This window comes from Dryas octopetala, chromosome 4 (assembly GCF_963921425.1).
Source record: "Dryas octopetala chromosome 4, drDryOcto1.1, whole genome shotgun sequence".
Taxonomy (NCBI): Eukaryota; Viridiplantae; Streptophyta; class Magnoliopsida; order Rosales; family Rosaceae; genus Dryas; species Dryas octopetala.
The window spans coordinates 22,162,077-22,186,971 of record NC_141369.1 but is presented as its reverse complement, the minus strand read 5'-3'; the positions used below and the strand labels follow the sequence as shown (position 1 = coordinate 22,186,971).

The window sequence follows — 24,895 nt, the reverse complement described above, 5'->3', positions numbered from 1 at the left end:
TGCTACAAAATATACATGAGTGAATTCTCACCAAAATGAACACTACTCTCATACAAATAACATTCATATCCCATCACATGGCCAAAATAACATTATAACTATATCAGGGTAATCTAATTGTGCAATATTTTAACCCCTTACCAAAATAAGTCAAATTAATAAACTACAAGTCCCCTAAATAACTAGATTTATAATTTCCAAGTACAAGTTCCAAAATAAACACTCTTAAGAGCTAATTCATCAGCTTGATGTCTCAAATTAAGTCAATTTCATGCATACTCCCCACCCAAGTCAGTTTCAGAATTGGCATTCTGTGATGGCATCCATTGAATACTTGACTGAGTATTGGTCTGCCCAGTAGGCTGAAATGAGATATTTCCAGTGGGCTGAGATGAGATATTTCCAGTGGGCTGAGATGAGTGATTCGTAGTGGTCTGTCTTGTCCTTCTAACCTGTAGTCAAAGTGAGTTATGGCTTCAATTGATTGCAGTGAATTTTACATACAAACACAAAAAGTTAAAGGCCTTTATCTGATTGCTTACAGGGCATTTTTTGGCTTGGCTCACATGTGTCTGGCTCCCTTGAGTGTTATGTGCTTGGTTGCTCCCCTGCATTGATTAATTAACTATAGTCAAAGTGTGCATTGATGCTGTGATAGAATATAACAGCAAATAATTACTAAAAGCATACCTGAGTAGCTTTTTTTCTAGGTGGTGCCCTCCTTGATGTTCTAGCTTGTTCTCCACCAGAGGTTCCCTACATGAAACCAGGTGCATATAGTCAAATGAATTAATTAGTAAACAATTACAACCATCTATACCACATCATTTTGATTGTGCCATACCTGAGTTGAATTCTTCCTTCTTTGACAAGACCTGATGTTATGACCTTCTCCACCACACATGCTACACTTGATTTTAATATAAAGCCTCTTCAACTTTGTTGGATCATGCTCATAAGTTGCAGGTACCTCATCTGGCTCTTTGTTTCTATTCTTCTTTGGCCTCCCAGGTTGTTTGTGGTACACTGGGGGAGAAATTGGATGATATCCTGTCTTAAACCACTCTTGTTGATCCCTAATTGGATTGATATAAGGCTCATATGCCTTCAGATATGTGGACTTCTTGTAGTACTCATCAATATAGTCAAGTGGATCATGATCTTTCCAGAAAATTGCAGCAAGGGCATGTGGACATGGGATACCACTCAAGTCCCATTTCTTGCAACTACACTCTTTTGCATTAAGATCCACTGTCAAGGTTGTACCATAGTGACAAGTTACTTGGAATTTCCCTTCCCCATTCCAATGAGCCAAGCACCAACCAGCATCCACTTTGTTCTTCTCCAGTATCTTATGAATTTTAGGCCCAATATCGTCATGCCACTTCTCCACAGCTTGCCTTCTAACTGCCAATCTGTTAACAACATACATCCTAACCCTTTCAAGCATTGTAAGGATTGGTTTGTCTCTTGCTTGAATGATAGCTGCATTGAAGGATTCACATAAGTTGTTAAGCAATATTTCACATTTTGGGAAGGTATGAAAGTGAGACCTAGACCAGTTTGTTGGTGAAAACTTTTGCAACCAGTTATATGCTTCAACATCTGCCTCCTTGATTACATCCATTGCATTGGTGAATTTTCCCATTGTAGTTGCTCTAGCTGCATCCCAAAGCATATTCTTCAATGTGAGGCCTTTATGATCGACTTTAAAATTGTTATAGAAGTGGCGCACACAATGCCTATGGTGAGAGTGAGGTAGCTCAAGTTCAAGAGCAGGAACAAGGCCTTTTTGCTTATCTGTAATGAAGGTCCAACCATAGCTATTGTTGATCTCCAGATCAACCTTCAAATGTTGCAAAAACCAACACCATGAGCTTTTGTTCTCAACCTCTACCACTGCCCAAGCAATTGGATATAGTCCATTGTTGGCATCAATACCAACAGCTGCCAACAGTTGCCCTGGATGAGGGCCTTTGATGTGGCAACCATCCAGGCCAATCAAAGGCCTACAGCCATTCCTAAACCCTTTCTTTATTGCACCAAAGCATATGTAAAGCCTTTTAAAGATGATCATATTTCCATTATTGTCTGCATCATTCTGCAGTTCAATTGTGCTTTCCGGGTTAGTCCTTCTTAGTTCTTCAGCATAGTCCCAAAGACAAGCATATTGCTCCATATAGGTCCCTTCAACAGCTTTGAGTGCCCTCCTCCTGGCTCTATACAATGATGCCATTGAAATCTTAACAGAGTGGTCTTGTTTAACAGTCTCCCCAAATGCAGTCACATTCCAGTCTGGATTAGTTCTAAATACATTCAAGTATTTCTCTGAGATCCATTTTGCGGTTGCATTTCTGTTTTTCACCATCCTTGAACATTTATGTTTGTCAACAAACTTTCTAACCTGAAATGTACCACTTGCATCTGCCATGTTTGCAGTGATAGTCCAGGGACACTTTCCTTGACACTTTGCCATCATTCTCGTAGAATCATTTTTCACAATCTTAATTTGTCTGCCAATCTTGATTGCATATGCTCTCACTGCTTCCCTAAACAACTTCTTCGACTCATACCACTGTCCCAATAAAAACTTTGGATTTTTTAGATCTGTCTTAGGATTGAAAACAGGAAATTTTGGCAACTTTTTTTTGGGGTTCCCATTTCCATCATCTTCAGAATCACCATCCACACTTCTCAGCTCATCTTCAGATGCACACTCATCTGCAGACTCCACAATTTCTGGCTCAACCTCATGGTTTATTTTCTTTGATGTGCCGACTTGAGTTTTGGTCCTCTTTAAAGTCCCAGCACCATCAGTTGTCTTAGCTTGGCTAGGGCCTACATACTCACACTCAGGATCTATACATTCATCAAAATCCAAGTCATCATCAGTTTGCTCATACTCAGAATCCAAAAAGTCAGGATCATCCTCTTCATTATCACCATCCTTAGCTGACTCTACATAGTCCTCAATAAGCACCTCATCTTGTCTCTTGTGTGCATGCATTGACTCATGCATTAGTGGGGAAAACTCTTCATCTCCATCAATAACAGGTTCTATAGTAGACAAATAAACATTTATCACTTTGTTAATTGGCACACAGTTACACATATCATACACCTGCAAGTCATTGGTGAGTGCCATCAAGCCTTCATCATCTATTGTACCTGGAAGTTTATAACAAAACTCACAAGCCCCTGTATATCCTTCAACCTTAGCCATGTCTGTCAAGTCTAACATGGACATAAATTTCTTGTCACAATAGTCAAAGTATGTTATTGAGCCACCCACATATATCCTGTGCGACTCATTTGCACCTATATTGAAGAATCGTCCCCCATGGTGCATTTCAACAGTAAAGTGTCCATCATAATTATCTGCAATTTAAGGCAAAACATAAATACACATGAATGTCACTCCTAATATTCATTAGTTCATTTTGTAAAAGAAATCACGTAGTCAATAGATTTAACCATCAATACAATGATAATGCAGACTAATATGGTATACCATAATTTGAATATGAATTTTGACATTAATAACCTGTAGATTTTACTGGTTGTCCTTCTTTTTTTTTAGTATGATGGTGGGCCTAAGCCCACAAATTAAACATAAACAGGAACAATCCTAGCTCTACAAAACTGATGGACATACATGGCTCTAGAAACTTAATGTAATTTCCAATGAATAGATGAGGCCACTACCTCTTGAGTATTTGTCATATGTTTTGGGCAGCATAAAGAAAGTGTGGACTCTAAAAAAAAGGCAGCATAAGGGTGCAAATGAGTGTGGACTCTTTCAACTAGTAGTCATTTATTGCAGGGAGTAGTGCTTTGTGTTATATATTGCAGGGAGTAGTACGTGCTTTGTGTTAAGAAAATATATATGATCCAATATGCAATGGCAAAACAAAGAATTAAGATACCAACTCCAACCATGGTAATAACATTGTGAAAATAAATTATTGTATTCAATGCATAGATCCATATAAATAATACCCACCAACCAATTGTATCAAAGCTGCCATAACTTATTGCAATGCAACAAAAATAAAACCCTAAAATTCAATATTGGGGGACCACATGAAAAATCCATAATCAGCCAGACATACTGGGACCACAAGTGAAAAAACAAAGGAAAAAGTATAGATCACAGTACTAAACAAGAGAATAAACTATAGATCTTGGGTCAAACACTGACCATATACTGGTTGCAGGCTTATATTAGTCCTTCTTCGAAAATTCATCCTAGCTTTGTTGAAATTTCAGACTCCAAGTGTCACAATAGCACCGATCTTACACCTAGAACTCACACTTTCTCACTTACCAAACAGGAATTCATCTTAACTTTTCTCTGCAAGATTCCTCATGTTTTCTTTCTGCAAGATTCCTTTTGTTTTCTATCTTCAATACTTTACGCAGGGAGTGGAAGGACATAGGGAACTGGGTGGAAAGGGGTCTGAATGGACGAAACCACCCTTGGGGATGTGGTCACATGTTTCTCACATGGCCGTTTCCGTTAGCTTTGTGGATGGAAGCTAACAGATTTCCTCAATTGACAAAAGTTGGATAATTTATGGGTATTTTTGTCACGTTTTGAAATTTGTGGACCAAATTGAGAAATCTCTTAAAGTTCGTGGACCAAAAATGTATTTAACCCTTTTCTTTATTATCGCTTAAGTTAAGTGATTCAATTTTTCCCGTTCCTATATAGTATATACCAAAATATTATTTTCACACTCTATTAAGGTTTTTAATGACGAAACTGATTTGTGGCTAAAAGCCTCTGTTAGTATGCTGTAGTTGTTGCAATCCTTTCTCTCTTTTTTTGTAATTTTTCAAATAGAGGGACCCAAGACCCATCCCAATAACCAAGAGAGAAAAAAACTTTACAAAAGAAAGTTATAAAATGAAGGTAAAGAAGGAAAGCCTGTGGGGGAAACGAGTGCCTATGAGCTTTTCCCAAAGGAACTTTTGGTTGGAATAATTTTTTCTTGATTGGCGCTTTATATTTGTCTTGTCTCTAATCCAACGTCTATATGTCTTTCATTCTTGACAGTTGTTTTTCTTTCTATAATTTCCACACTTTTTTTATTTTTAATTTCTGTGATATGTGATATGTGATATGGAAATGGAACCTACTTGGGTTTGTGCTAATTTGTCCTCTATAGAAAGCGAATATAATATATACACAAAGATAACAATAAAACCAAAGGACCCTTAACACTGATTTGAATTCTGAAGAAGCTGGTGGACACTATTTTGGACATTTTACAATCTTTCTTTTCCTGCCATATAAAAAGGAACAGGTAAAACACTCTTTGAAAGTTTGGAAGGTGGCCATTCCATGTGAACCACTCTGTCTATGTCTTCTCTTTCTCTCTCTCTCTCTATCTGAGGGTGAGCAATTATATATTACTACTTTATATTATCTTCTGAAAAATAATTATATTTGTAAAAAGTTGGGTGCTTTGGCTGTCACGCAGGGCACGACTGTTGTCTGAGAGAGAGAGAAGAAGCTAATAAGCAGCAAGTAAAACCACACGCTCCAAGTCACACACATACAGCTTGCTCCAAAGAGTTCAGCACATAATGTCAAATCCCTAGGATGCCCTCCCTCCCTCCCATTCCAAAGTTGCACTGCACCAACAGTAACGTTTCCCTTTTCATGCACAAGTTTCAATATATAAAAACTCTCTCTCTCCCTTACCCTCTTTTACTTTCTCTTTTCATTTTTATCCCTTTTTAGCTGCATATTAACTTTGTCATGAAATCATGTTACCATCTTAGCCCTGTAAATATATGAATTACACCATTTTCTTCTATTAGCAACACATTAAGTTACATAACATTGAATCAAAATGCCATAAGCACGAAATGTGACTAGCTAGTGACCCAAATGAGTACCAATATAAAGAAGAGAAGGGGTAGCAAGTTCAGCAATCACTCAAAAAAGAAGGCACTTTCATATCAGCCTGAATCTGAGAGAGGGAGGGTGAGGAGGATTAGAGAATGAAAAGGAAAAGGACACCACAAGCTGACAAATCTTTACACAGCCTTTTCCTATCGAGCAAACCCATGAATTGTACTGCCTCCACCAAACGAATATTTTTCTATTTCTCATGGACCCCCATTACCCTTTTCCTTTAAATTATTGATACCAAAAGTACTAATAAAATATGTGCTATAGTATAGTATTATACAAATTGATGAGTGCTTACTTTGCTTCGTGAACTAGGGACTAGATATTAGAGACTAGAGACTACTCTCTGCTCTTGCATAAATCGAGAGAGATCTCTGAGTCAGCTCACTCACGGCTCACCTTTCCTTGTCATCTGGATTATAAACCCCCACATCTAATCATACCCTCATTTCTAGAGAGAGAACCTGTTTGAGAAAGAGAGAAAAATAAAGAAAAGGAAAAACCAATCTTTCCTTGTGGGTTTTCTTCCAATTCCATCTTCCATATATCTCACATTTCTCACTCCAATTTTTGTTCAATTTTCATAGCTTGTGCTCTGTTTTTAGGTTGGGAAGGAAAGACAGAGCTGAGAGCAGCCCTCAAAAGCAAACAAAACACTATTTCTAGTACCAAGTCTCTCCTTTGAATATTTCAGAATCTCCTCCTTTTCCACTTTACCGTTTCATAATTTCAGAGAAGCATAAAGTTGTCTCCTTTGCAAACAAAAGCAGATTCAAAGTTCTCTTCTTTTTAACCCACCAGTCTTCCTTTTTCTCATCATTTTTCTCGTAGACCAAACACCACCCCCATCATAACCTCACTCACTTCACTCAAAAATGCCATCATTACCCTCCACTCTCGCGTTCTTCATTTTCTTACTAACCAACCTCCACATCTCCCTCGCCAGTTTACTCGCCGAACCGGTAACCGGTCACGGACAGCCACTCAAACCGGGCGAGTACCCGGGACCCAACACGGTCCCGGCCTTCCCGGTCCAAACCCAGACCCAAACCTGCCGGCTCGACCTCTCCAACGAGCTCTTCGGCGGCGTCAACGAGGCCTGCGGCCGAGACCTGGACCGGAGCCGCTGCTGCCCAGTTCTGGCGGCGTGGCTGTTCGCCGCGCACGCGAGGTCGGCTCTGGAGGTTTCATCGGCGCCGGCGCCGGCAGGAGGCGACCTGCCGATGATGCCGGACGACTCGCAGAAGTGCGTGAACTCGCTGCAGAGCTCGCTGGTGAGCCGGAATATTCGGATTCCGCAGCCGAACGCGAGCTGCGACGCCATTTTGTGCTTCTGTGGGATCCGGCTGCACCAGATTAGCTCCCTCAGTTGTCCGGCGGCGTTCAACGTGTCTGGGTTTCACAACGCCACGCCCACCGCGGCGGTTAAGAACTTGGAGAAGAATTGCCGCAACTCTTCCTATTCTGGCTGCACCAAGTGTCTCGGTGCCCTTCAGAAGGTCAGTTTCGTCTTTCAACTTTCTCTTTTTTAAACAACTTTTTGGGGCATGTTCTTTTTCTTAAAAAGTAATTTAAGGGTAATTTTCTTGTTATATTAGGTGGATGTCCATTTTCTCAGTGGTAGTAGACTAGTAGTAATTAGAAAATAAAGAATTTGATTTGGCTTTTGGGATTGAATAGTATATTACCAAGTCCAAAACTAATATTTTTTTAAAATGAGTCCTTTTTTATTTTCAATTATATATTTTCTTCTTAAAATTTTATAGAAATAATCTTGATGAATTTCTTTTAAACACTACTCCACATAGATGAAGCAATACTCAATAATTATGTGTTTGAGCTCAAATTTTGGATGATTTTCCAAATTTTTCAAAATGACCTTACCATATAATTTCGTGGTCAGTTTCTATGGACGAGAATGCCCTCTGACTTGATTGATAATTACAGCTGAAGGGTGGGAGCAAGAACGAAACCGCGGGTGACAGGTCCACAAGCGAGAGAGCGAGCAAGATGTTCAACAGGGACTGCCAGCTCATGGGGCTGACGTGGCTGCTGGCGAAAAACAAAACGGCGTACATACCAACCGTCTCGGCTGTGTTGCGCGCCATAATGTACAGAGCGCACCCCCCGCACGAGTCCAAGTGTAGCCCGGACCAGGAGAACATGCCGCTGGCCGTTGATTCGCTGCAGTTCGAGAAGGCCCAAGCGTCCGCATCACCACCGTCCATCTTTTTGTTTCCCTTTCTACCCCTAATCATTTTGGTGTCTCTGTTTGTTTAGGGGACGAGTCTCTGATTTTGCCCATTTTTTTGGCAGTCCCTGCGGGTCAGTCACGTGATGCTAGTAGACAAACGGGCTTATTGGGCTGTTTTTGTCATTTTGCCCACTGTAAATTTCAGACTTGGTAGAAGACTAGTAGTACAGGGAGGTCTTACTCACTCGCATTTGTTTTTATTCTTCCATGCTTAGTATTCTAACCTCTCCTTTCTGCTACAAACCAGAATGCTACTATAAGTGGGTCACGTGACAGGTTGCACCATTGTTTGGACCAAGAATAGCGTAAGCAAGATGGGATAAATAATAATGGAACTAAAAATTTCTAGACTACATTTATGGAAAATCATTTGGGATTAAAGTGGTGGTGGTGCCCAAAGCACATTAATGAATTTGTTGGGGCTTTCGACTGTCAGTATGTTGGTCGCATGGTAATGCAAAATTGGGATTTGGGACCAAGATGCTAAAGATTTTCGGATTATAAAACCCAACAAATCCTTGTTATATGAGGAGGAAGGGAATTAATTAATGTATTTATGGGATGGCGATTCCGTAGTTTCACATGTAGTAGGGAGTGAATTGCGGACGAATGTTTGTCCTGATTGTAACCCCCACTTGAAAACTATGGGCCAGAAAGATGGCCCATTCAGCATGTCCAAACTCCAGCACAATGCTCCAGCCCCTAAGTGGGCTTAGTTCTGATGTCTTAGTGAGTCCATTTTAGGCTCCATTTGGTGTATGCATACAAAGAAAGTTTCAGAGTTTTATAATAATAATACATGGAAATTGGGGTTGGATAATTTATTTTTGATTTCCACAAAAGACACTGTACAGATATTGCAGTCCAGAAATACAGTACAGAAGCATGGGTTATTAACCCTCTCAATCACCCTTCTTAAAAATCACAAATCCAGTCATTTCCTGGCAAATTGGAATATGAAAAAAATAATAATAACCTTCTAACCAGACTATAACAAATGCTCACCAGCCCTTGCCTATAAGCCACAACCAGTCAAGTGTTACCCCTGCAAATATACCTCCTAGTAGGAACAACACCAGCAGGTTTCCTAAGGCATTTTGCTCAGGCCCCTGCATCAAAAACCAAACTCAATGAACTTCATGGTCATCTTGAAAAACTGTTAATTTAAGTGTTATGTAGTGCACAAACCTTGTAGCCTTTAGGTGCTGAAGTGAGGACACAGACAGTGAGGTAACCATTGGTCAAACCCAAGATGGATGTAAGCATTATCATCCAGCCTTGGTCACCATACTTGGCTGTGAAATAGAATGCTGGGACGAGCAAGAAGCGAGAGAGAACCACAATCATGAGCCCTTTACGCGATTCCAACTTCAGGGAATTCAAGAGTGGAATGTATCTCCCAATAAGATCACACACATTGTACATAGCAATCAAAACTAGTGCATACCTGAATATTAATATCTCCAGATATTAGGATACATTCACAACCATACAAGATACAATACACATTATCACAAACACACACAATGAACCAAGGCACAAAACTTGTCATGTACTAGTGTTTCACACATACCATGTACCCAAACTGTGAGATCCAGTATCCTCTGATAAGAATCCAGGGAAAATTGACAAGGTCAGCGAATAGATTAAAAACATATCAATTGCATAATCAATGTTTTGAAATAGCAATTGCTTGTTCCCTAGCCGTTCCAAATTTTTAGGGTCTTCCTCATCCTGCAAAAGATTGTAACGTTTTTCAAAAAAAAAAAAAAAATTAAAACATGAATACTTTGGACAATTTTTCAGCATGTATTGGAGAAAAGAACATACTCGTTGAGGTAATGTTTGGATGCCGCCGGCGGCAAGGTCAGCTGAAACAGTTTTAGAACCTTCTGAAGCTGCCTTGGAGCGGTAGTACTTCACAATTGGTAGTTTTGGAAAGGCAAAAGCATAAAGAATAACACAGAGAAGCTCAAAGAACGTGGAGATGGAAAAGAACATAACTGCAATGCACATAAACATAAACCAGTCTTTAATAACCAAATCGAACAAAAGTTCAGTGTTTTTATGTAAGTTGAACTTACAATGATCTGTATAGATCGAATTCAAGAATCAACTATGTCTATATGGATTGTCAAAGTGAATAAACACACTCATTATAATTAAACCCACCAAGTATCATAGGTAGAATCTGGGACGAAAGAAAATAATAAAATGCTCAACAAGAAATATGAAAAATTGAGGACTTGAACGTACTGGCTCCCTTGCGAAGACCATTCTGGGAATTCTCAAATGCTGCCTTTGTGATTAACCTCAAAGCAGAGGTTAGGGCCCCTGATGCAGCCAAACCAGCAAGGAAAGACTGAACAGTTTAAAACAAGAAAACTTTGCAAACTTAAAACAACGTTTATAAATTTCGAAAACCTGAAGAAATACAAAAGTTAAACAAAAAAATACTGACTTGGATGAATTCGGGACGCATGAAGGAGAGGTCTCCAATCATTCCTCCTTGCACATGAGCATCTGCAACTCCAAAAGCACCACTAATGACACAAATTCCAATGAAAGTTCCAAGCCCTCCTTTTCCGGATGTAGCTAAATCCAACTATGGCAGAATGAAAAATGTTAGAGGCTTAATAATATATAGCACTTCAATTAATGATAGTGTTTGAGGATTTGAAAAGCACTTACAACTAATACCAAAAGAGTTGTTATAAAAAATAAGGTATATCCGAATAGGTTTCGTTTCCTAGTATTGATCTTTGCCTCATGATAGGACAATATCGAAATTGTCCCAAGCGCAAATGGCTGATATACTAGAGTGAGAACCCTTGAGGGATGGTAATGCTGCACAAGGGAAAAAAGGAAAACAAAACCTTAAAAAATGAGGCAATCAAACATACTGTCTATTTGTACAAAATTCAGAAGCAACTCTGAGAATATATTGCTGGAACTAGAGATTATAGATTCTCAATTCAAATCATATCAATATGTATACATGTCAAAAGGGGAAAATTCAAGAACTGATTTGAGCTGATGCTGAGTGATGTCTATTAGAACAACATTAATATGCAGGTTAGGAACTAATCAAAGGAATGCTTTTACAGGAGTACTGGGAACAAGAATTCAAGAATGGGATACGAAAATTACCGGGAACAAGGCAACATAGTAATCTTCGATTGTAAGCATACTGTTCCATGAAAAGAGGCACCCATTTCCAAGAAGCCAACACACTAGCATGGCAGTATACCTCCCCTTTTGATCACAACAAATGTATATCAGAAACTACTTGAACAAATAGATGGAGTTACTAGTTGCTTACAAGTTCATTCTAGCTAAAGAAAACAAAAGAAATGTTGCAAACCTCAAGCTTTGCAGGGGATCCATTTTCATCAAGCTTTGCCATGAATACTTCCTTTCAACCAAATTCCCCTACAAGTTATATTATGTCAGATTAACACAACAATCCCATACTTAATAACCTATATAATAGAACATGTGCGGAAATAAAATTTAAATGGATTCTGTCCAGCTATTCCTCTGCAATCCAGTTGGTCCTCTTAAATTGATCAGTATAATAACAAGACTCTTAACATTAAATACTAGTTCGTGTGAATCTGCCACTAAATGGAGTTTCTAGAGTCAACCCCCCCTTCAATGATTATGAATAAAGTATAAATTGCTCGTGTGAATCTTAATTGCTTGCACAGCTCAAACAGAACGTTGTGAACATGTTAGCTTTAGAGCACATTTAAGTAAGCATGAAAAGACCTGGTAAGCATTGGTCCAACCAGAGAAGGTATTACACATTTAAGTAAGCATTGGTCCAACCTAAATCTATAAATGCATTAATGCATCATACAAATTAAATTGTATACTCTTCTTCACCTAAAGCTACACTGCAAGAAAGAAAACAGAGATATTCCAACCACCGCATAGGAACGAAACAATAAACTTAATAATCCAAAAAGACCAATTAAAGATTTATGAATGCAATTAATCACCTTTGACCTTTTCTCACCCCCTTCTCTCTCTCTATCTGCAACATACAGATACACAAAGTGGGAGAGCACATAAAATTGTTATGTAACAGATAAACATACAAAGCTAAATCTTTATCGAAAAGGACAGATACAAACTTACTCTTAGAAGAAGGTGGGTGGATTGGAATTGGATATGTATGGAGTGTGGAGAGAGAGAGAGAGAGAGAGTAAGAGACTTTTGAATCTTGAAAACTGTAATCGGAATCTGAATCTTCTGTATTTGGTCCTCTTTTATATATTATTATATACAAATGGGAACAGAACACTCTTTTTAGAATCCATTTTTGCGGGTGTTACTCCACCTTAGCAAAAATGAATCCCTCTTTTTAATAAAATAAAATAACAACAAAAATAAATAAAAAATGGAAACTCAATTTGGGTTCTAGACGTCAACTGTGTGAACCAGAGTGGCAGTATCTCTGTGGTATGCGGTAACGACGAACGACCCCAAACAACAACTTTGCGAGGAAAGTAATTAAATAGTCAAATCCAACGTTTGTTTAATTTTCTGATATTTGTTTGGCCAATGGGGAATAAGTCTCGCATCATCTGATCTGCGTTTTCAGTATTTCAAACTTCGTCTGCGGAATCCGAGTCCGGCATGCAAGGCATTCACCAAAGACGTGATCAATCAGGACTCAATGACGATCGAATTGAATCAGCGAACGGAATCTCTACCCTGTTTTTTTTTTTCCCGGGAAAACATCTCAATTATCGGAAAAAAATAAAATAAAATAAAATCAGGGAAAGAAGATAATGGATGGATGCATTTGAATTTTAAACGACGTCAACCATACAGTTGGCTTTGCGTGAAAGACGAGGAGTGAAACTCTGTAACAAGACGTTTTTTTCTGCGGGTTCACATTAGAGGCGTTGACTCTTCCGTTACGGCGCTTATTCCTCACTCATCGTCAATTCGTCATTCCACTGGGCATCTGTGTATTTAATATTTGTACAAGCTTTTTACAACAATATTATTTTTAGGGGATTATTTAATTCGATACCTCATCACGTCTTGAATTGAAAATCCACCGATATATCTAGAAATTACAATAAATTGTCACAATTTTAATAAAATAGAAATTCATATATATTCCTCAATTAATATATGAAATTTAATCATGAAATTACAATCTATCTAATCTGGGGTAGGCAATTTTTTGAATTACATTTAAAGTCTAAACCCAAGTTGTCATTTGAAAACATACCTAAGCACAAAAGAACACTCAACACCATAATCTTATAGATCGAGATGGTTTGGCAGCTCAGCTAAAATGTTGTTTGTATGCAATACAAGTATCCCACACGCATAAGTATAAGAGGTAGAGTCCACAATTAGATGTGTTTAAGGAGACTTTGACTTCTTTTCTTTTGGCCTTTTTTCACTTGTTTTGTTGGAGTGGTATTTTTTTTTTTTTTGGCCAGAGGCTAGATAGTTTCTAATGAACTTCTTCTCTTTTTAAATAGTTTATAATGCAATTTGAGTAGTTCCTAACCTTTAGAAAAGTAGAAAACCATTATGGGCCTAAACCAAAAAAGAAAAAAGAAAGGAAAATTATAATGGGCTCTTAAGTGTTTTGGCTTCCAAATAATTTTGGTCTCGTGGGCATTTTACCTGCATGGCCTATTGGGTATTAGGCATGAGTTTTGTAAATTTTCATAGGATGTTCCGTGGGTTTGCTTGAGCTTTTATCATTAACAGTTTTGAACTTTAATAGAAATGTTAAAAGTATATAGGAGAAGCTTCTTATGGGCATTCCTTTTCATAAAAACCAAAAGAAATTATATATAGGCCCAATCTATAAAGTCATTCTATGAACAAACCCTCATTTTTTTAGTTTTCCGTTCAAGAATCATTCTTATTAAAAATCAATCAAATTTAAAATTATTTGATTTTTATTTATAACAGAATAAATAAACGAAGACACTGTTTCTAATAAACACTTAAATAAACATGGGGATAATCAAGCAGTTATAAGAAAAAAAAAAAAAAGGAGATAGGATAGGAATCATAGGATAGAGATCGTGACATATGGATCTAAAATCGAAATAAATGGGTTAACGTTGCACCTACTTACAGACTTACAGTCGTACCTACGTAATTATATTCGGCTTTTGCAATATTAATGTCCGTCCACGACCCAACCCACCATGTATCCAATAATAACTACCATCTGCTATTATTAAAACATTTTGTTGTTATTTCAACCAAGATTAAAAAGAACATGTTTTTGTTGTACACATGCCTACGATGCGCGCATGTAATGCATGCAAAACCTAACAGTCTTAGATTTTTCTTTTGGCCGGTGAAAGAAACAGAAGCACTTCATTAAGCAAAACGACAAGTACAAAGAACAAAAACCAAAACGACATCAAGAAACAAAAAGAAGTAAGTCAAAACAAAACCGAACAATCTTACATTCTGTTTAAGGAAAAAGAAGTAAATCTAAGATTTTGTTGTTATTGTGAATTAGTTAATTAATTAGTACGACGGTAGAGGGCAACTGTACGTGTGAGCAACGACAGACTTCTGAGTTCTGGCACCGAACACGTACAAGAAATTATGGAGGCCTGGCAGCAACCCATATATATAGAGATGAGGGAGCATAATTAATTAGAATACAAAAATGAATTCTTTGATCACATATACACACAGTTCTCTCAACTCAACATTTCATTACATAAATTCATCAAACTCCCAAATCTTTATGAGCTTGTGTATATGAGAAACAATGACTCTTTACATGCAATTAATCGGCTAAAACCATGCGATTGTACAAGATTATGTGAAGAACAATGTGCATAAGAGTGTCTTTATCACTTTATGAGTAATGCATGATTTGCTCAAATGACTCTTTACGTACATACAAACAGCCAAAATTAAACCGAGTTATGTGTTCATTAGAGAAAAACACCTAACAAGCCAGATACGTGGGGCTGGTTTGGTATTCTATTCAACCATGCACAATTTTTCTTTTTAAAATAAACACTTCGTGTTTGGCAGTCCCTTTTCAAAAACTAATAGTAAAAAATAACTCCAAAATGATAAAATGTTGCTTTTTCCATTTTTCTTCAGTGTCGTTTTATTCTTAGCTTCTTTCTTGCTCAGCTCTCTAATCGTTTTCTTACGAGCTTTTTTTCTTTTTTCATTCTTCTGCTCGTTCTCTCTACCTGAGTTTGGGTGGATTCATCTCTATGCACCGTTCCTCTGTTCATTCTTAGCTTCTTTCTTATAAGATGTTAAACACTATTTTTAAAAACTCAAAATTTTTCAAAATGATTCCTAATTTTTTAAAATAAATTTTGAATTGGAAATTAAGCAAACAGGCCTGTAATTTGTTGTTGTTCTCTAAACTAAAATAAGTATTCGCGTGTCAAGTTGAGAATAATAACATATATAATATGGTAATAGATTGCTAAAGCAAACGTTGTTTTATACATAACCAAAAAATCCAGACCAAAACAAATCAAAATACAATAATTATTATGAGAGGATGAACCAAGACAGATTTTGTTCCAAACAGGGTGCATCAACTAACTCCTCATCAATGAGATTGAACCAAGTAAGAGAAACCGGACCCCATTTGGATACTAAATTATACGTATGTAACATTATTTCACACTTTTTATTCCAAACAGCCAAATCAACCACCGATGTTTTCTGCCATTATTAAAACATTTTGTTTTAATTTCAACCAAAACTAAAAAGAACAGTTTGTTGTTATACCTATAATGCGCACATGTATTCCATGTAAAACCCAACAATCTTACATTTTGTTTTAAGCAAGATAAGTAAACCTAAGATTTTGTTGTTAATGTGAATTAAGTAATATGATATTCCCCATTAATTACTAGCTGTTGATCCACATGTAAAACCTAACAATCTTATATTTTGTTTTAAGCTAGCAAGAAGAAGTATGATATTCGATCTCCATTCCAAGCTATTGTCCCCTGTCCAAATTTGAAGATAAACTTTTTATTTTGGTAGTAAGATAAAGGTAAACTTCATGTCCCTATAAAAAAAGATAAACGTCGACTTGATGAATTAGCTTTATACGTAGACCTCCTTTATTTCATGCATGCAACCAGTACGTACCAATGTGGCAGTCTACGCCCGGCATAGCAGGGCCAACTGTTAGAGTTCCGATTGTTTGATCACATATATACACACACACACACACACACTCAACTCAATCATTGCATTAAACTCACATAATCAATATGATCAAGAAATACAAAGAGATATACAAAATTTCAGACAATGGGTTTAGGACTTCTGTAATAATACAATACAACATATGTGCACGCGCGGGAATGCAAAGCAAAATGTTAATATTGGCTGTCTCCTTATATATGTAAGGCGTCATTTATCCTTTTTCTGCCGTTATTAACAAAGACGGAAAAAGAATACACCTAGAGGAGAACATAAAGAGTTGTACCCCCCAAAAAAAAATAATAATAAAATAATGAAAAATCAAACAAAATGAAAATTAATAGAATTAGAGCATCCAACCAAAAACTAATTAGCAATGGGTGAAGAAGTTCAAGACTTATAAGCACATATATTAAGTTCTAGCTTTTTGATATGAGACATTGTTTTACATTACTCTCAACACGCCCCCGCATGTGTGGCGAGATTTTGAGTCTTACACGTGAACAAATTGTATTGGATGACGTGGAAGCACGTGGGGCCTTACACGCGGATAACCAAGCGCTGATACCATGATAGAATTAGAATCCAATCCAAAACCAATTGACAATGGGTGGAGAGGCTCAAGACTTATAAGCACATATATTAAACTCTAGTTTTCCGATGTGAGACATCACTACTAGGAAATACCCCATTAGATATCACTAAAAATATATCAGTTTTAAAAAAATCGATATTGTCAAAGTTTTTTATATCAGTTGGATTTTTAGTTTTCTAAAAATGATGTCTAAACACATTTATATATCGCCAAGTTTGCAAATTTGATATCTAAATTTTTGGGTAGAAATTAAAATTCTATGATAACTGATATCTAAACCATGAACTGATATTAATTGTTTCAGCTAAAAATCAAATATACAAATTTTTTTGACAACTTAAATGTTTTGACTTAGGTTAGACCCGATACTCCCCCCTCTCAAACACTCCCTCTCACCCCGAGCTCTCTCTCTCTCTTTCTCTCTCTCTCTCTCTCACACCCACAGCGCCCTCGCCGTTGCTGTGATTTTGCTTCAAATTCCCCCAGACCAGAATCCATGAGGTCTCTACCTCATCGATCCTGCTTCTCAAAAATTCCCAAAGGCTTGACAACTCTTCACTCGCAGACACATTCACTCAGACTCCATCAGACCAAACTCAGCTCCTTCTCTCTCACCCTCGCTCACTGAGACCAAACTCAGATCGACCAAACCCCAAACCCGCCTTTTGATATTCCCCCCAAACCAGCACTCACAAGCTTGAGCCTCTTTCTTTGCTCGTGCTGATCTCTGAGTAATTTCGTTGAACACTTTCCGAGTGCCGTTTCACAGAGACCTAGTAAGCGAAAGCAAACCCAAACCCGAAGAAGACGACAATGTCTCTGCGACCGAGCACACGGACTGAGGTGCGCAGGAAATCGTACAAGACTGGCGTCGATGCGGACGAGGCTCGGAGGAGGAGGGAGGACAACTTGGTTGAGATCAGGAAGAACAAGCGCGAGGACAATTTGCTCAAAAAGAGAAGGGAAGGCTTGCTTCAGTCCCACCAGCAACTGCTCGATGGCTCCCAAAACCCTGTCGTTTTAGAGAAGAGGGTACTACATTGTTTGTCTTGTTTTTGGTGATACTTTATGCTTTTTGATTTCTAGGTTTAGTGTTTTAGGGTTTTTGAATCGTTGTGATAGTGGGTTTTGGTTGATTTCTATTTTGATTTTTTTGTGGGATTTGTTTTTATGGCTTTGTTTGGTCGCTGAGAAAGTGAGAATAATGGGAATGAGTTAAAAAGGGGAATTACCATTTTATAAGAATTTCATTAGGGTGTGTTGAATCGTTGTAACTGTGTTTTGAATTTTGTGGGATTTGTTCTTGTGTTCTGTTTGGTTGGAGTCAAAACTTCACGAGGATGTCTTTAGAATATTAATATATACTTCTAAGACTGATCTGTGGGCTTTTTTTTGGTGGGTTTTGTTTTGTGTTTTTGGAGACTGAGAGGGTGCATGAAAGAGAAGGAATCAGAGGTTTCAGTCAGAGTCTTGAACTTATCCTTTCTACTACTATCTGATAAATTTGAAGATAACCATACGAAGTCTTGAGTCATGCACTTTAGTGGTTATGTTAGTAATTGTTCATCAAATGGAATGAGCCTTCTCAAGAAGTGCTATAGTTTAATTGTTATTGCTGTTGTTTAACAGTTGGAAAGTATTCCTGCAATGGTGCAAGGAGTGTGGTCTGATGATCCTGCTTCACAATTGGAGGCAACTACTCAGTTTAGAAAGCTACTATCAATTGGTTTGGAAGCAACTTCAATGCTTGAAATTCATTTCTTATTCCTATTTAGATAGAGTATCCATGTCATGTTGTTGACCTTTGGTTTTCATATCTGTGTAGAACGCAGCCCTCCAATTGATGAGGTTATAAAAGCAGGTGCAGTCCCTCGGTTCGTGGAGTTTCTTGGAAGGAAAGAGATGCCCCAACTGCAAGTATGGTGTATTTGTGGAGTTTCTTGTTAAAGTGAAATAATACTTAAAAGGTATAATCAAACACTGAGGTTGACTTCCTTCTTTATGTGCAGTTTGAAGCTGCATGGGCTTTGACCAATGTTGCATCTGGAACATCAGAGCATACACGAGTTGTTATTGAACATGGTGCCGTCCCCATGTTTGTCCAGCTTCTCAGTTCTGACAGTGATGATGTTAGAGAGCAGGTTGTCTCTCACTACCTTTTACACCTTTCATCAACTTGAAAGCACTGTCTTTGAACTTTCTGAAATCTTAGTCATGCATATCTTGAGAACTTTCCAATTTCAATATGAGTCTTAGATAACAATAAGTTTCAGAGAGTATTCTGCTCATTATTGTGGTATATGCTTCCTAATAGTCTTATTTTAAAACTCAGTTTTTCTTCTCTGGCTTGGGGATAATTAGTAATATCAATTATTTTGGCGGGATGCAATATTTGATTTTCTATTTATTTGTGTGTACACAGAAGGTGGAAATAAGTGCAGGCACACTCATGACTTTTGGTGAGTTCCTTTCATTCTTGCATATCAATTCAATCTACCTTGCTCATATTGTGGCACTGCAATTTTTCTTATTTTTTAGTTTTTTAGCAACTTATCTTGTGACACTGACTTTGGCTTTCATAATGGACTACTGGAGTCTGTTTGAAAATTTTGCATTGCCATAAAGATAAATTAAAGGTGAACAAATAAAAAAAAAGTAACACAAATAAAAAATTTGCTGTAGTGCAGTGCCCTTGTCAAGGTGCTCAATTATAAATTTGATGATTTAGCTTTCAAATACTTGTATACTTTTAATTTCTTCTAGTTTGATGTAGAAATTGTTAAAATAAGGTTAGAATAATATTAGTTATTAGAGTTTAAGTTGTTTGTACCTTTCTGTACTTTGGTGTAAAATCGCTCACCTCTGTTAGAATAATCTTTGGAGAAGTTTGCTATTGTGTAGTTTGTTAAATTAACTATGAGGAAGATTACTGTCAGCACTTTTACATTTTTCTTACATGATGGTCCATCTAACATATTCTCTTTTTTTCAATTGGTTTTTATTGTTCTCTCTCTCTCTCTCTTTCTCTCTCTCTCTCTCTCTCTCTCTCTCTCTCTCTCTCTTTTTGAAGGATTCATTGATTATGCAGGATATCAGAAACTCAAATATAGGCTACAGGATGTCTTGCAACTTTTAGATAAGTCATTGATTAGGAAAGGCACTGCTTTGGTGGATCATTGAAGATCCAAGGTGCTCAATTATAAATAAGGAGATCATTGAAGATCCAAGGTGCTCAATTATAAATAAGGTGAGTACTAACTATAAAGAATGGCACCATTTAATTGTTGTGATTGTCCTTCTCTACTTTTTGGTGCCTTTACCTGCCTTTGAAGAAATTTGAAAACTTCAATTAGCTAGTTAGCTAGTTATTTCTGCCTTTGGATGCACATAAGCTGCAGCAGCCAAGTAGCTAGCAGACAGTTACTATACATTCAAATAAGTGGGCGTGCCTCGATCTCATTTCTTATTTGGTTCATGATTCTTATTAGTATACTAATGTACCTAACTTTGGTTAATTAATATTAATCTAAACTTTTTGATTGCTTTATTTTCATGGATGCCCAGTTGCTATTTTAAAAATGTTTCATATTTCACCTAACTGTCCACCCTTTCCTAGTGTCTCTAATTTTAATTCATTGGGTGTTGCCTGTTTGTTTAGGATTTGTCATCATGTGTCCATTTGGGAAGGAGTGTGCTGAAGGATTCCAGGTGTAGCTAATGCCATTGTTTAAGTGTACCCTCATAGGATAGTTCATGTATGTAGATAGGAAACTAGGATATGGTTTTGGTTGTTGTAAATCTGATAAATTGAACTTTAAAGCTTGTTGCTGGACCATCACATGCAACTCTTCCTTTTGGATTTTGGGATTGCTATCAGCTGCCTTCTTTATTTGAATAATTGTATGTCTAGGTGGCTGTGATAGCGTGCAGCTAGCCTTATATTATTTGTACTTTGCCGTGTATAGGTTTTGGGATTGCAACATGAGCATAAGTTTATAGTTTGAATATATAATTGCATATCTTTTGGTGGCTGATCATGCACTTGTCTTTAATGTTTTCAGTGGTCTAAGACGGAGAACAAGCGGACTGGTTACACCCAAGCCCAGATTGATGAAGTCTGAGTTGAATGGGGAGATTGTGTCAACGATAATTATTTTTAGACATGTTGGTATGTTGTTTTGACATACATTCTGTGGATATGGTATTAGTGCTGCCATTCCAATCTTTTGTTAAGGAAAAGGCAAAATTTAGAACTAGCTAGCTAGTGTGCATAATTTAGAACTAGCCATAACTTATATTTTGTGCAGATTTTTGAAGTTGCTTAGGGGGTTATATATGGATTATGGTTATCTCTACTTGTAGAGGGATTTGTAATTCATTTTTGTTAACTTGAATATGGGTTGAAATTGGATGTTGGAAATGTATGAGAATGTTGGATGAAATTTATGGAAGCATTTAAATTGCACAAATTGGATGTTGCATGTTGGAACTTTTATATCAAATATTTGGCAGGAAAAATTAATATCTAATAACCCATTTTATTTTATTTTTTTAATTAAAAAACATTTACAATATCAGTTAAACACTGATATCTAATGTTTATTAAATCTGATATTTATACAGGTATATACATCGAAATAACAAATAATACCGATATCTAATGTTATTTTTATATCACATTGTAACTCAAATATGATGTTTAAAATACTTATAATATTTAAAACAGCGAACAAACAGATATCTAATATCTACATATATATCGGTTTTAGTTACAAATTCGATGTGTTAAAAATATTATATATCGCTTTGATAAAAAAAGTGATGTAACAACTTACCAAATATAGCTTTTGATGAGTTTATAATATCGAAAAATAGAACCAAACAGATATTTAATATACCTTTTAATATCAGTTCTTGAAAAAATAATGATATTTAAAGTATATTACATATCGGAATCCGTTTATTTAGATAGCGAAAACTTGAAAAATCGATATATATTATTTATTAACAATATCGGATATTTAACAAATAGGATGTCTAATTTGATATAGACATCGGCCCAAAACTGATATTGAAAATATGGTACATTAGATATCACGTCTGCCCTTATCGGTCGCAAACCTAATAGACATCAGTGTTCCACTGATATCTAATGGGGTATTTCCTAGTAGTGCATTGCTCCACATTACTCTCAACAAAAATTAGGGAGGCCCGAAAGGTCCCTAGAATAAGCAACTACTGCAATGAAGGGAACTTCATCCCACCATGATTTACTAACTAATGCAAGCGGCTAAAATCTACTAAGTACGTGTACAAGATCTTGTACATGTGATCGAGGAACAATGTTCATAGGAGTGCAAAAACAATACTTTTTAATTAGCAAGTGTTTTCCTAATGATCAGTACGTAATGATTTGCTCATAAAGATAAATAACTCCTTACATGCAATGATGCAAGCAGCCACATTTGAAGTAAAATATGCTGCTAGTTTAGGTCAAGTAATGTGTCCATTTGAGAGTAACAACTAACAAGCCAAATACGTATTTTTATTGTTGTTTTTCAAATTAAAATAAGTACTCACAGTCACGTGTCAAGTTGAGAGTAACAACATAATATGGTAATAGAAAGCTAAAGCAAACGTGATCGATTTGATACATATATATATAAGTATAACTCAATAAAGGATCGGACCCCATGGCCAGAAAAAAAAAAAAAAAAAAGGATCAGATCCCGTAACCACAAATATAAGTAGTGATTTGTTTTGTTAATTTTTCCAAATCAATAAACATATTTATTATTGTGAGTGGATGAAGCTAGACGGATTTTGGTGATGCAAACAGGGTACGGTTACAGGATTACCGCTTTCTCAATGACAATGTCATCTACTCATTAATGATCGTACCAACTAGCAAGTAAGAGAAACCCGAACCCAATTGTGTACTAAATCATACGTATGTAACATAATTTCACAGTTACCCCCTCTAAAAACTCCAAACCGCTGAATTAAATCCCCTCCGGCCCTACCCTTTTTAACTTTTCTCACCCCTTTCCTATTTATAAACCTTTACCTAGCTTGTTACTCCTCCACCACCACCACCACCATTGCACCACCAGATTCTCCTCCATCTCTATACAAATACAACATTAATTCATCAATCGGTCAAATGGGAAGCCTAGACTTCAGCTCCACCGAGTCCAGCTTATCCTCCAACACCGACTTCAACCCCTTAGACCCCGAAGAATTCCGCAAACAAGCCCACCAAATGGTTGACTTTATAGCAGACTACTACACGAACATCCACTCCTACCCGGTCCTCTCCCAAGTCCGACCCGGTTACCTTCTTACCCGCCTCCCCCAAACCGCCCCATACCAACCCGAACCCCTCGAAACCATCTTCAGCGACATCACCACGCACATCATGCCCGGCATGACCCACTGGCTCAGCCCCAACTTCTTCGCCTTCTTTCCCGCCACCGTCAGCACCGCCGCGTTCCTGGGAGAAATGCTCTGCACGTGCTTCAACTCCGTCGGCTTCAACTGGCTCGCCTCCCCCGCCGCCACCGAGCTCGAGATGGTCGTCATGGACTGGCTCGCCAACATGCTCAAGCTCCCCGACTCCTTCATGTTTTCCGGCACCGGCGGCGGCGTCGTTCAGAGCACCACCAGCGAGTCCGTCTTCGTCACTCTTATTGCCGCCAGAGACCGCGCTCTCAAGCTCTGGGCTCCCAGAAAATGCAAAAGCTCGTCGTCTATTGCTCCGATCAGACCCATTCCACGTTCACCAAGGCTGCCAAGCTCGCCGGTATTCGTCTCTCCAACATAAGGTCCGTTCCAACGGACCGTGATTCGGGTTTTGCTTTATCTCCCGCGGTACTTCGTAAGGTTGTCGAGGCTGACGTGGCAGCTGGGTTGGTCCCACTCTATCTTTGCGTCACCGTGGGCACCACTTCCACCACGGCCGTCGATCCTATCGATCAGATTGCCGACGTGGCAGCCGATTATATCATGTGGGTTCACGTGGATGCTGCTTATGGTGGGAGCGCTTGTATCTGTCCCGAGTTCAGGCACTACTTAAACGGGGTTGAGCGGGTTGACTCACTGAGTCTGAGCCCGCACAAGTGGCTACTCAGTTACTTGGATTGTTGTTGCTTGTGGGTCAAGAGACCTAATTTGTTGGTGAATGCATTGAGTACAAACCCGGAGTATTTGAAAAACAAGCCCAGTGAGTCTGACTCTGTGGTGGATTACAAGGATTGGCAATTGGGTACAGGTCGGAGGTTTAAATCACTCCGATTATGGTTTATATTGCGTAATTATGGTATTATTAATCTTCAAAATCACATTAGATCCGACGTTAGAATGGCCAAAATGTTTGAAGAATTATTAAATTCTGATTTGCGGTTCCAAATTGTTGTGCCTAGGAGGTTTTCATTGGTGTGTTTTCGGCTTAACCCGTCTTCACGGGTCCAATCAGGTTGTACCGAGTTGTTAAACCGGAAGCTACTCGAGTGGATCAACTCATCTGGGCAAGCTTATTTGAGCCACACTGTAGTCGGTGGGGTATATATGTTGAGGTTTGCTGTTGGGGCCACGCTGACAGAAGAGCGGCACGTTGTTGCCGCGTGGAAGTTGATCAAGGAGGGAGCTGATGCACTGCTTAAAGGGGTATATTAATCTCAGTATATGACTATATGTGGCTATGTGACCCCAAAAATATGAAAGGTGCATAGGCAGAAAAATAATAATTAATAATAACAAGTGTATAATGCCTATGGCTCTATCATGTATGAAGACATAAATTTCATTGTTTAGTCGTTCAGGTTGAACCAATTGATTGGTAAATTCTCAGCAATGAAATCTCGTATCTAAAACCAAAAAAATGTGCAATGAATTTGACTTGTTTCTTGTTAATCAATTGTCACAGTGA

At 37.8% G+C, this 24,895-nt stretch overlaps 4 protein-coding genes across 5 annotated transcripts; 3 read left to right on the top strand and 1 right to left on the bottom strand.

Annotated features, from left to right (window-relative positions):
• Nucleotides 1-6,233: 6,233 nt before the first annotated feature.
• On the top strand, nucleotides 6,234-8,997 carry LOC147288243 (putative GPI-anchored protein At4g28100). Its single transcript, XM_086240005.1, has 2 exons — nucleotides 6,234-7,422; nucleotides 7,871-8,997. The coding sequence occupies exons 1-2, from the start codon at nucleotides 6,799-6,801 to the stop codon at nucleotides 8,201-8,203; spliced, it is 957 nt and encodes a 318-aa protein (XP_086096131.1). The 5' UTR covers nucleotides 6,234-6,798; the 3' UTR covers nucleotides 8,204-8,997.
• Nucleotides 8,990-12,955, bottom strand: LOC147288242 (equilibrative nucleotide transporter 3-like). Of its 2 annotated transcripts, XM_086240003.1 has the most exons (11): nucleotides 12,321-12,955; nucleotides 12,182-12,216; nucleotides 11,542-11,609; nucleotides 11,328-11,432; nucleotides 10,869-11,024; nucleotides 10,639-10,782; nucleotides 10,434-10,539; nucleotides 10,008-10,180; nucleotides 9,751-9,911; nucleotides 9,366-9,624; nucleotides 8,990-9,286 (listed from the first exon to the last, which is right to left on the bottom strand). In XM_086240003.1, exons 3-11 carry the CDS (start codon nucleotides 11,581-11,583, stop codon nucleotides 9,179-9,181), a joined length of 1,254 nt encoding a protein of 417 aa, XP_086096129.1. In that variant the 5' UTR covers nucleotides 11,584-11,609; nucleotides 12,182-12,216; nucleotides 12,321-12,955; the 3' UTR covers nucleotides 8,990-9,178. The 2 variants fall into 2 exon arrangements, with proteins under 2 accessions (XP_086096129.1, XP_086096128.1); XM_086240002.1 differs by having other exon boundaries at nucleotides 12,182-12,955.
• A 4,779-nt stretch (nucleotides 12,956-17,734) lies between these two features.
• Nucleotides 17,735-19,148, top strand: LOC147288241 (importin subunit alpha-4-like). The gene is made up of 4 exons (XM_086242623.1): nucleotides 17,735-18,000; nucleotides 18,598-18,694; nucleotides 18,794-18,885; nucleotides 18,978-19,148. The coding sequence occupies exons 1-4, from the start codon at nucleotides 17,782-17,784 to the stop codon at nucleotides 19,146-19,148; spliced, it is 579 nt and encodes a 192-aa protein (XP_086098749.1). The 5' UTR covers nucleotides 17,735-17,781.
• A 3,983-nt stretch (nucleotides 19,149-23,131) lies between these two features.
• On the top strand, nucleotides 23,132-24,642 carry LOC147288240 (tryptophan decarboxylase TDC2-like). Its single transcript, XM_086241796.1, is given in 2 exon segments — nucleotides 23,132-23,681; nucleotides 23,684-24,642. Coding segments are annotated over 2 exon segments (1,509 nt in total).
• Nucleotides 24,643-24,895: the final 253 nt, after the last annotated feature.

Excerpts from the sequence above, each read along its gene's own strand:
- LOC147288243 (XM_086240005.1), top strand. The coding sequence starts at position 6,799 with ATGCCATCATTACCCTCCACTCTCGCGTTCTTCATTTTCTTACTAACC. Across the intron at positions 7,423-7,870 it reads GTCTCGGTGCCCTTCAGAAG|CTGAAGGGTGGGAGCAAGAA; the intron begins GTCAGTTTCGTC and ends TGATAATTACAG.
- LOC147288242 (XM_086240002.1), bottom strand. The coding sequence starts at position 11,583 with ATGGCAAAGCTTGATGAAAATGGATCCCCTGCAAAGCTTGAG. Across the intron at positions 11,025-11,327 it reads ACTATGTTGCCTTGTTCCCG|CATTACCATCCCTCAAGGGT; the intron begins GTAATTTTCGTA and ends TCCCTTGTGCAG. Across the intron at positions 9,912-10,007 it reads TCCAAACATTACCTCAACGA|GATGAGGAAGACCCTAAAAA; the intron begins GTATGTTCTTTT and ends AATCTTTTGCAG.
- LOC147288241 (XM_086242623.1), top strand. The coding sequence starts at position 17,782 with ATGTCTCTGCGACCGAGCACACGGACTGAGGTGCGCAGGAAATCGTAC. Across the intron at positions 18,695-18,793 it reads TAGAAAGCTACTATCAATTG|AACGCAGCCCTCCAATTGAT; the intron begins GTTTGGAAGCAA and ends ATATCTGTGTAG. Across the intron at positions 18,886-18,977 it reads AAGAGATGCCCCAACTGCAA|TTTGAAGCTGCATGGGCTTT; the intron begins GTATGGTGTATT and ends CTTTATGTGCAG.